Source organism: Kryptolebias marmoratus, linkage group LG8 (genome assembly GCF_001649575.2).
Source record: "Kryptolebias marmoratus isolate JLee-2015 linkage group LG8, ASM164957v2, whole genome shotgun sequence".
NCBI classification, from domain to species: Eukaryota; Metazoa; Chordata; class Actinopteri; order Cyprinodontiformes; family Rivulidae; genus Kryptolebias; species Kryptolebias marmoratus.
In genome coordinates, this window is record NC_051437.1 from 25,986,809 (window position 1) to 25,999,228 (window position 12,420).

General features: G+C 36.3%; 1 protein-coding gene across 2 annotated transcripts in view; it reads left to right on the plus strand.

Moving 5' to 3' along the window:
- plxna1a (plexin A1a) overlaps nucleotides 1-11,316 on the plus strand; it is a 220,124-nt gene extending 208,808 nt beyond the window's left edge. For both annotated transcript variants that reach the window (XM_037976950.1, XM_017411304.3), the window contains exons 30-33: nucleotides 947-1,116; nucleotides 1,756-1,968; nucleotides 3,986-4,136; nucleotides 5,730-11,316. In XM_037976950.1, the coding sequence (XP_037832878.1) occupies nucleotides 947-1,116; nucleotides 1,756-1,968; nucleotides 3,986-4,136; nucleotides 5,730-5,825 (630 nt within the window). In that variant the 3' untranslated portion in view covers nucleotides 5,826-11,316. The remainder of the gene's footprint in view (nucleotides 1-946; nucleotides 1,117-1,755; nucleotides 1,969-3,985; nucleotides 4,137-5,729) is intronic.
- Nucleotides 11,317-12,420: the final 1,104 nt, after the last annotated feature.

Below are 12,420 nucleotides of genomic sequence, written 5' to 3' on the forward strand. Positions count from 1 at the left end.
GAGGTTGGTTCAGAAGATGTCAGGAGACTGGTAATTTGTTGAGGGATTAAAGATTTGGTCATGCATGATGTAAAAAATAGAAAGGTAAATTCAATTGAGAAGAACATCTTGTCCTTCCCTCACCATGGCTTTCTAGCTTTTTTTTTTTTGCCTATCTGTCTATGTGGACCTTTAGGACAGGAGAACTATTAATGGAATCTTTCTTCTTTTTGACATTTTATTCTATCATTATTAAAATGTGGTTTTGAGTAGATATTTTTTAATGCTACATTCAGGGCTTAGGTTTGAGTAAGCAGAACGTAAGTTGCTGTAGATTCTCATTCATCCAGGACATGGTAAATTCAAAAAGGTTAAAAAATAAAAAAACAACCGGGCTTCTATTCTGTAGCTGAAGACATTTCGCTTCTCATCCGAAGAGTTTTCTCAACAGTTGTTTTTGTTTTTTAACCTTATTTGGATGAACCTAAGTGGCAGAAAAGGAATGATTGAGAGGTATGAAGTAAAAAAAAGAAACAAACAAAAAAACAAACAGCATCCAATAAAACAAAGGTCAGAGGGATTATTATAATAAGGCAACATCACCTGTTTGAAAATGTCAAAATGCTTGTCAGACATGAGATCCCAGCTTGTGCTCCATTTAAAACGTTAATACCAGACACCTCTCAGGCATTTAGGCCTCTAATCTGAGTGCGAAGCACAGCTACTGAAGTAATTCAAAGTTCAAACTTTTAAAATATATATGAAAAGGTTACCTACCCAACCATTGCTAAAAATTGCAGAAAATATATTATTTTGGATTCCTATTATTATAACTGTGTGGAAAAAAGCTTAGAGACCAAATAAAAAGGAGGAAAAGAACTTGTGATAAATTAAAACCACAGGTAAAATGTTCTGTGCAGTTTTGTTTGTTTCCTTCCAATAATATCTCCTTCACTCCTCCTCTTAGGGTACATTACAGAAGTTTGTTGATGACTTGTTCGAGACCATCTTCAGCACAGCACACAGAGGCAGTGCGTTGCCGCTGGCCATCAAGTACATGTTCGACTTCCTGGACGAACAAGCAGACAAACACTCCATCACAGACTACGATGTACGACACACCTGGAAGAGCAACTGGTAAGTAGCAGAGTTTCTTTATCTTTTTATCTTTGACTCTCAGCTACTACCACACCAAAATTTTAACTCAGTATCTGTAAACTTGTCTGAGTTATAGGCATTTTTGTGCATCCAAAGTTCACTCAGCTGTGACAACATTCTTTAATAGGGTTGACTCCAAAAGCTAATCAATTTTATATGTACACCCAATAATTCTTCTAAAGGTTTGATTAAAATCTATCTAGTTGTTCATGAGATATTTTGCTAACAAACAAAGGCACACACAACAGACATGGGCAAAAATATTATTGCCCTTTAACAATTGGTGGCTGGCAATAATTAAATAGTTGATGTGTTGGATGATTACCAAAATTTGGATATTTTATTCTGTACTTTGTACCTCTTTGTGATCTTTATTTTATTAATTCAACCATGCTTTAGGCAAGGATATTTCTAAAGTTGTAACTAAATACATTTTTTTACCATATAAATACTACACTGAGAGTTGTGGTACTTATGAAACAAAAGACTAAATTGTTTCAAAAAGCCAGCTTAATTGTACACAGTGGAATAAGAAATTTAAAAACGAGTCTTGTAAAGTATGAATATGTCTAAACTTCTATGATTTTACTGACATATATTTCATATTGCCCTTTTTAGCCTTCCTCTACGGTTTTGGGTGAATGTGATCAAGAATCCCCAGTTTGTGTTTGACATCCATAAAAATAGCATCACAGATGCGTGCCTCTCTGTGGTGGCTCAGACCTTCATGGACTCCTGTTCAACATCTGAGCACAAGCTGGGAAAAGACTCGCCTTCAAATAAGCTTCTTTACGCTAAAGACATCCCAAACTACAAGAGCTGGGTAGAAAGGTGAGTCTAAAGATGAATCCAGACAAAACTGAGAATAACTTCCTGTAGATTAAAGTAAATTCTGAAAGCGTAAGTGTATTACTCCTGAGCTGCTGAAATGTGGAAGAAAAAAAGAAACTGAGTTATAAGATCAAAGCTAATTACACAATTAAACAGCTGTAAGATTAGAACAACGTTATAGGTTGAACTTGAGCTGCTACAGGCGTTTAAAGCATAAATACATAGTTGAATTAAATTAGAGCAAAGAAATTATGCGCTGTAATTACCACTGACTTGCTTCTGGCTTATTAATATAGATTACAGTATTTTCATAGAGTCAGAAATATCAGTAAAACCAGCTCCACTGGAATTTCACTCTAAATGCAACAAGAAAGAAAATATGTACACTAAATGCAATTTATTACAGATACGTGTATTCTGCTGCCACTTATTCAGTTGCAGAATGTTTAGTTGAAATTCATCTCTTTAAGCGAGTGTCTAAATTCTTTTTCAAGATAACATCATCTGGTCTTTTTGTTTGGACAACATGTTGAAGATTTTTTAATGTTTCTGTTCCTAGATGTCCAGGTTTTTATGTCCAGATGGCAGAAATTCCAGTGGTCAGAAAGTCAGTTGTTAGTTACGCAAAGCTCATCTGCTGCTTTATGTCAAACACGTTGAATGAGCTGCAAGAAGTCCCACAGCTGCCAGAGAGCATCTGGTAGCTGTGTAAGATGGGGGCTTTATAGGTATAGGTAATCAATGCGAACGTGATCACATTTTTTATGCTTTTCAACCTAAATTCTACTCAGCCTGACTTGTGTCTGTAAGCCTCATATAATTATACAAATAGGTTTGGGTTTGTATACAGCTTTGACAATGTCTAATTTACTGTACGGTTGTATTAGTTTACATTTACAGCTTTTTCCTGTAATTCAATCATCAATAACATTAAAGTTTGAGTTGCACTAACAGAATACACAGATACTGCATAATATCATTAAACTCTATGCAACATGGCACTAGTAAAACACATAATTATCTGAGCTGTTGATATACATGCTTTAAAGTTAATTATGGTTTCATATGTTTTGCCTTTTTATTCTTAAAAAAAATCTAAATTGCTCATTCATCTTCATTGAAGTGCCACTCGAGTAACTGGATCATCTTTTAAACCTGTTTGACTGTTAGTTTGCACCAGTGAGAGTGAGATGATCGACAACAACTGCTGTTTGCCGTCACAGTATTTAACACTTCCTTCAGATGAAAATAAATAAGTACATTCCTGGGAAAATGTTGAGATTGTCAATATATTTACCATAGAAAACTTGACTATCTTATGTGCTAAAAGGTAAAATCTGGTATCCTTGAAACACCAGATGATGAATTATTTATTTATTAAATATTGTCAAATAAAAAGTGAAACAACAGGAACAGTAGTATAAATCAAGAAACCAGAACAAGGAACAGAAACAGGGAGCAACAGTTTGATGGAACAATGAGTGAGCGTGAACTGGGAGTATAATGTAAGTAGGCTGGGAGGGATGATGACCAAAATGAGTGCATCTGAGACTAATGATCAGATGAAGACCTGTTGTGCATGATAACCTGAAGGCAAGGATGACTCAGTGAAATAATGGTCAGTGACACAGGGAGAACTAAACAAACGGAACACACAACAGAAGCAAATGTCTTGAAAATGACATGACTGAAAAGCTAAATACAAACAAAAACTCAAACTACAAGACCAACCCTTAGGATCATTACAAAAAACATTGTGTAGGTTTTATGTATAAGTTGCCCATCAGATTCTGACATCAACTTGATGAGGCTTATGATCCACTCATCCATTTAAATTTGGTCAATTGCAAAATGTTTGTGTTTTTTTTTTTGTTTTTTTTTGTGCTTCCTGTTTCAGACCTTGGATGCATCATAGTCATCTTTTACCAATATTCTTTTTGAATTACTGTAAGGCAAGACATTCAATCACTAAGCTTTGGATGACAATACACAACACTCTGCTTGTCTTCTCTTTCAGATATTATTCTGATATCTCCCGTATGCCAGCAATCAGTGATCAGGACATGAGTGCCTACTTAGCAGAGCAGTCCCGCCTGCACCTCAACCAGTTCAACAGCATGTCTGCTCTGCATGAGATCTACACCTACATCATCAAATACAAAGACGAGGTGAGCGCTGTCTGAATATGAAGCAGAATCAAATAGAAAGGAAGAATACTGTAATTACCCGGTAGATGGATGTGCTGTGTCTTCCTTTCCTCTTACTTGTCTTGAATAATACCATGAGGTCATTTTAATTCAATTACACTGATAACCAGTCCACATCGGTGCGAGCTGGAAGGTATTAGCACCATTAGGATGCACATTAAAGCATGAGCTCAACACATTATGAACCTAATGGAGCTTTACAGAATTTATGTAAATGTATTTTCTTTTTTTTTTCCTACTGACTTATACATACACTATAGCAGCTGCAGCCTGTTGATTAAAACTCAACTTTTTTGCACAAACCATGTTGTGAAAGAGGTTTTTGCTTCCATGTTCATGAGAAGGCAACTATCATTGTACTTTTGCACGTCCTGCCGTTGCCATAAGGTTGCCAGGCAACCAGATACAATTCAAGCAAGGCAATCGAAGCATAATAAATAAAAGTAAAATGTGTTTAAGGCTTTATAAATGCAACTGATGTTCTATGTGAAGCAATGCAGTTTAAAGTAGATCCCACATGTTTTTCTTGACCCACCCATGTGTGTTGCCAGATTTACCCACAGAAGCACTGATGGAATAGAAAATGAAAAAAGAATAAGAATTGATTGTTTAGTTGTCAAAGTGTCAAATGAAAAAGTCTTTGGCAATTGTGCTGTTGAGATTTTTGATTATTTTGGGGTTTGTTTTGCATGCCCCTAAAACAAGGTTTTGGTATTTTATTTTGGTTTCTTGGAGAGTCCACAGTGACAAGAACCATAACATATGATAGATTATGAAACTTCTTACAGTGCTTTGATATTGCTATTTTCTAAATATAAGGTTGCAGTAGGTAAATGCTCTGCACATAGGTTGCCAAAAGAGTAAGACAAAATCTACTTTCGGTACTCTAAACCCAACACCTTTCCCAACCTAATCTCACATGTATGCATTAAATATATTCCATCCTTCCTCCTCTCCATTCCTTCATACCAGCGGTATTACAGTAGTTACACTTGCTGGTTGCAGCTGGCTCCATTCAAACCAACTACTATTATCCAGATGTTGGCAGCTGCACGGTGCCATCGCCTCTAACACGTTTCCTGACCTTACATGCACACACACACACACACGCAACAGCGCACATGTAGAAAGATGTACTAAAAAAATCTCTCACGTACTTGCTAATGCACATACACACATCATTAAGAGAATGCACACATTCACTTGTTGGAACATAGCAGCTCCTCCTCTTCCTGTTCATGCCATGCAAAATAACACAGTTAGACATAACACATACACACACACACAGACACACACACTACTGTACACACTCTCAGTGGCAATTAACATGCAATTACACAGATTCCACCGGTCCTCACACCTGCCCTGCCAACCCTGCCTACGTTGTCAGCATCAGTGTAATTGTAATTGCAAACCCGTAAATGAAAATCAGAGTGCTGTTTCTGTTTGGAGTGTATTTGAGCAGTTATGGCTACAAAACATAATAGATGCGCACACTGTGCATTGCTGCATGCTGTATGTTTAAAGTAATGGTCTTCCTTATTTTGTGCCCAGCTCCTGTCAGCACTACAGAAGGATGAACAGTCACGCAGACAGCGGCTACGCGGCAAGCTAGAGCAGGTCATCGACACCATGGCCCTGGCAAGCTGAGGACTGGCCAATCATGCACCTTAGTTAGGGCAGAACTGGCTTTCCCACACACCTTCCCTTACCGCTGTGACATTTTGATTCTCGACGTTTGAAGTCTGTTGTTATCACACTCACTAACTACAAACCTATAGCAGGGGAAAAGACTGCAAGGACACAAGCACCAAGCAGCAGCGGCACACTGGAGGAACAGCAGAGTTTAGAACTTAGGCTCCATTAGACACCCCCTCTCCCCACTCTTTTTCCTTCTTTCTGAGCCACAGTTTTTACCAGAATCAACCAAATCAGACCAGTCATGACCAGCCCCCAGCCTCAGCTAATATGGACCTGAGCTTAAACAGGTGACTGAAAACTCATTTAGCTGGAGCCAAGATGCTGCAGGAGAGGTACAAGTATCTCTTCACTGCCAAGGTTACTGTCCAGACTGTGAGCCAGTGAAAATTCAGGACATTTCATAACAATATTTGATCTGTTTTTGGTCGCTGTCCTCCACAAGGAGGTCAAAGGTCAGGGACAGCTGCAGATCAGCCCCCCCTGTCACTCGGAGAACTTTCAGGCAGCAAGGAAACAGGTTCCCGACTACTGCAAGACATCCAGGAGGGAGGACTTTGTACTGAACTTCTTCCTCCTATTCTGACGCTCCACCTCCCTATCAAAAAACACCACTGTAGTCAGAGAAAAGAACCCTCGCCAGTTTCATAACTCTGCATTTGATTTGTCATTGCATTTGGTTCTTTACTCTCCCACCAACCTATTCTCCCTAGTGCTGTGCCACTTGTGTTACTGCTGAATTTGCACAACAAAGCTAAATCAAAAGAGAGCAGAGGATATATGAATATTATATATAGATATATAAATACAACCCTTTGTTTTTAAAACAAATAAAAAGTTGAAAATGAAGTTTTCCATTTCAATGTACTAAAGATATGTTTCAGAAAATTTGATATTTCCTAGATGAAAAAAAAATGAAAACACAAGGAAAAAGTTGTCTTGTGCCATGTTTTACTTTGAATGTTGTTTAGTGCAAAAATACATTTTTGTTAGATGAAATGTGCTATTATAAAATTGTTGTCATGCTTAGTGACTGAGAGTTTAAAAAAAAAAAGGTAAACGGCAGAAATATATATGTAATACAGACACTTTCTAAGTTACATGAGGTCTTAGGGCCATTATGTGCTACATTTTTGGCTCTGAAGATTGTAAAAAGACAAACGATGTCTAGAAGCCACATACGAGCCAACCGACCTACAGTGCTTTTGTTTGTTTTAGAGAAACCAAATATTTTAAGATCAGCTGTTTTAGATGAGACAAAATTCTGCTGTGCTGGCAGACACAGAGGCATTAGGCAGTTATTTAAACAGATCCCTGGCACACTGTGCTGTTTAGCTTCTTGGTCTTGTTTTCTAGACCTGTCCTCTTGTCTGAAGATTTTTGTGAGGCATATCCTCTGAAATGAAGGTTAGTTTTGCTAAGCAGAAAAAAAAAATAGTGATTCAGTTTTGTTGAAGTCTGCAGTAAAGCCTGTGAAGCTAAAGGGCCCCCTTTTTTTAAATGTGAATGTGGTTTTCAAATTGACATGTAGCTTAACATATGTGAGTGTTTTTGTACAAGTCGAGGGCCTTCTCTTTTTGGTTTTCTGTAGTTTTGTAGGAGTAAATAGAAAAGAAGTCTTCAAATGTTTTTCTTGCACATTTTGCTGGAGCACATTAACGTTCAGTGCTTTGAAAATCATGGATTCATTAACATTTTATTTACTTTTACGTGCACATGGCTTCTTTGGAAAGCGGGGCGGAAAGGGACAATGATTTTGAACTATTTAAACAAAAGTTAAATTAATTAAAACTCAACCATCTGGTAAAAGTTTGTTATGAAATATACAGCCTCAACTGGGAAAAACAGTCCTCAGATCATCTTTTTAGATGTGTTAATCTAATAATGACTTATCTAGATATCTATAGAAATTATGGATCAATAAATCACATGTGACATTTTGAGCAATATGACTTTAAAGAAAACTGATACCATTACCTCAAACATTGTCTTTCCTTCTACTTCTGCAGTGCTTCCCTCATCTTTGGTGGCTATGGTAAAAAGCTATTGAATAACATCCTCTCAGAGTCCTCAGATCAGTTTAGATGGCTTTGAAGCTACATCAGAAACATCAGATCAGGGTTAGAGTGGAAGTTCATGCAATCTTATGTCTCTCTTCAACTGACCAACATTCTTCCATTTAGGTGTGAGATTAACTGAAAATGCTTACATGCATTCTTATTGTTAGTATAATGTGCAGCAACCTGGCTGCAAAAAGTATTATTTAATGAACATTTAAACAAGAGTGGTTAATTGTATTACATTTTCAATACATGTACATTTTTTTTGGAGTGACAAAATTGGGTTCTGTTGTCTGTCCTGTAGTCAAAAAGACTAAAGAGTGTGACCAACACCTACCTTATAAGTCAACTGTGAGGCTTTATTCCAAGTGATAGTTGTTCAGTCACAACTGTTTTACACCATGAAAAAAAGTGTGTGCATTTGATCCAAGTGATAAGTTTTAGCTTCCAAAGATTCTGGTCACTTGCTTGTTCATTTTAGGAGCACTTTGGTAAAATATTTTAAATCTTAAATGAAAATGACTCGAGTTCAAACAATTCTTTATCAGGACCCGTCACATGTGCATCACATAATACATGCTAGGCACTGCAGATGGTTCTTCTAACATATTGGTTTTAAAATTACACAATATGTTCGGTTAATTTCTCTTTAGCATCCACATAATTTCAATAGTAAATTATGCGATGCGTTTGTTTTGGAATCATCCCATTTTTGACTTCCAACATTGTTAACTTTTGCTTTCTTTAGCCACCTGACCCCCCCANCCCCCCACCAAAAAAAAAAAAAGACTTGTACCCTCATACTCTTCTGCCGCTGCTATCAATTAAAAAGCTCAATTCCAACAACATTACCTTAATTACATTTTGGATGTCTTCTGAAAACCCTTTAAAATTCCAGTGTACATTTAAATAGCTCATCTTAATGTAAGCTTACCATTCACATCAAGACTCACTGACATCTGACAGCCTATATATGTGTTGAAACATAATGAAATGTTCTGTATGTGCTTCAATACTTGAACCACTGAACTACACAGGGTAAAAAAACATACAGAATGAGCTGACCAAAGCTATACTCAATCACATCGGGATAACAACTTCATGAGAAGTTATCCTTTGAACATCTGCTTTTCTGTTCTTCCACACAACTATTTTAGTGCTCAGTTTTAGTATTTTAAATATCCCCTTATAGAAATGAATTCGTGTTTCTTTTTTTATGATGTATTGTGAAACGTAGACAATGTTACTTCCATGTACAGACACTCATTGACACATTCTGTTCAAGTTAGATCAATGACTAAAACTATTCAAGGATGTGGACCACTGCATTGATATTTGACTTTCTGTTTAGATAAAAACTTGTATTTTATTGATATTGAAACTATAATGAAGTTTACCCATTGGTTGGCTTTGTGGGCAGTAAAACAAAATAACGAGAGACATGACTGATGCTCCTATTTATTTACTTTTTGTTTTGAAATGTATTGAAATCAAAACATTAGTTTTGCTTCTTATTCTCTGCTTCACAACTTGTTGAGGATTTTAAAAATGCTTTTCAGGCCATACCTCTTAATATGTCATTCTGTTATATCTTTTGACTTGACTTTTATGTGTGGAGGGAAAACAAGGATTAAGAAGGTGAAGGGGGAGAGAACCTTGATGACAACGCAGGCGTCGTAAGTGTTCGCTGTGCCTTTTTGAACTCCTATTACATGAAACTTGTGCTTTTTCCACCTACATAAGGGGTATGATTCAAATAAAGAAATGTCAAAATGGAAAAAAAGCTAATTACTTTAAATATGAATTTACAAAAACCAAACAGTTGTAATATTCTAATTTATTTTTAAAATTTAGATTACAAAACTGCTGTATTGTTTTATGCTCTAAGCAGCATTTAACCAAGCTTAACGTAAAGTGTTAGAAAGGTTGTCTAAACTTGCTAGCAAAATAGTATTCCTTCTGAAGTTGGTAAAATATTGTTTACCTATTACCTGTATAAAGAGAAGAGTTGTCAAAATGTTGGTTTTACGGAAACAAAATTTTGAACAATTTTGAGCAATTCACCTCCGTAAAAGAAGTGAAAATACAATTTGTTAAGAGACTGGTCTTGAAAGTACAACTAGCTACACTTGGGAGAATTTAGTGTCAATATTGAAGCCAGCATTGAGGCTGAATGCCAAAGTAAGCTAGTGGTAAAAAAGAAAGAAAAAAAAAGATCAGTACTGGTCTCACATCTGTCTATAATATGTGAAGCTAATGTCAGGTTAAAGTGGAAGAAAGCAAGTAAAAAAGGAGGTCTCTTGTTGCTGTAATTAGCAAATCAATGCATTATATCTAACTTGAACTATAGCTATGCTTGCAGTTTTCCTTTCCTGTTAGTTGTGCCAAGCTAGTTGGCTGTTTGTTTGCTTTATAAAAAGCAAAAAGCAAAACTGACAGGTCAAAATGTACAGTTCTTCAAATGGCCAATTTGAGCTTATTCCAAAAATGTACCTGAATCTTTAGATCTTTAGAAAATTTTACATTAGAAATAAACTAAGGCTACAGAAGAAAAAAAAGACTATTTGGTTTGTATTCAGTTTGTTTATGTATTAGGATATAATTTTTATATACCTAACCCTTTTAATTTCCCAAGGGTCTGAAGTTAAGTAAAATCCGAAACATTAGTGTTTTCAGTTGTGTGGATATGCATATCAAAATCAGATCCATCTTTTGAATGTGACATCTGACCACACCAATTCAAGATGTTGTGGTCAAATAAAAAGAAAAGCGAAAAAGACTTTATTAACATTAGTTCATAAAGCAGTGAGTGATGTTGTGACTTTAATTAACCGTTTAAATGTAAAATTTATGTGAAAGATCTAGACATTTCCCTGAAATGTTCTCATTACATCTTTGTTTCAGAAAATATTTTGCTTATGCACATTTTGAAAGCCATCTTTAAAGTTTTTTTTCACGTGTATGTAAAATCTTCATAGTTAGCAGAGCCCTCATAATGACACCTCAAATTAAGATGTATCATATTTTGTCATTTCTGACCCCTAGAAGCAACACACACACATTTTGTGTCATTTTGGTTCCAGCTCCCCGGTTTCCTCACCAACTGAGTTCACTTTAATAAAAGTGCATTTCAGAGACAGACTAGAGGATGTAAAACACCTCTCACAGATTAAAAAGAAGAGATGCAGAAATGGAAAAAAAAAATCAGAGTTTTAATACTTTATGAAATACTATACCTTTTTAAGAGTTTCAGACTTGAAGCTAATGTGACAGGTTTTGGCTGTTTCATGCCTGTGTAAATATTCTGCTCTTTCCTATTTTGCAGATTTATTACTTGTAAATAGACACGCATCAAGGAGAGATTAAACATGTTTTTTGCTAAATCTGAATCGTCTGATGTTTTCATTCCTATTCCACATCCTTATATATCCCCTCAGTTGTGGGTTTTAAAGTTGCAACAAGTTTTAGCTTTATCTTGGGTGCATGTCACAAAGGCGTTGTAAGATCAGAAGAAACATTTGTGAAGCTTAGTAGAATGTGTGTAAATGTAGAAAGCTCTTTGACCCCTGATCTCTAAGTTTGTTCAAAATGTCAAAGTTAAACTGCCTATTGTACTCATGAGTATGAAAATTTTGCAGATGATACATCAATTAAATTAAATTAAATCACTAGAAAAAGCATAGAAAGAGGAGTCTTAGATCACTGAAGACAGTCTGACCTGGACTCTCATCTCAGACATCTTTGTTCTTTTTTTTCATTCCTCCTCTATACTTGCTAGCCATCTTTAGACTTGTTTTTAGTTGTTTACTCTGAGAGATTATGGCTTTTGTAATTATTTATATTTCGTATTCACTTTCTTTTCCAACTTACTTTCGTATATTTCCCCCCTCTCTGCCTTCCTTCAGAGAAACACAGAGTTTCTTTCAGAGAGGCACTGCAAGTTTTCAGGAGTTTCTTTTCCTCTCCATCTCGACTCCCCCTTCCTCTTCTTTAATATGCCTTTTGCATATTATTCAGATTCCCTGCTGTAGCACTTGTCACAGTATGCAGAGCACAGCAGTGCTTAGATAAAGCAACGGGTCCCTCACTCTCGCAAATACAGCAGACGCCCCCTCCTGTTGCCTGTCTGGCTATGTGTTCAAATATCTCATCAGATTACCATGTTTGAACTGTGCTTGTTGCAAAAAAAAAAAAAAAATCACACTTTCTTTCTTTTATTTCCTTCTCTCACCCCCCATCCCCCCACCTCAAGGCTATTCTGGCAATTCACCCATGTCGACCTCTCTCAACACAAACACTTAGCTCTCCGATAAGATGTCCTGACATACTATAAACGACAAAGTCACATTGGTTTGGGTCCCACATCACCAACTCTCAGCTGGAGATTAAACTGCGATAACACTTCGATGTTTTCTCAAGAGAGGAGAGCAGAGAGTTAAAAAGGGAAGAAAAGATAAAATAAAAGTGGAAATGAGAAAACAAAGAGG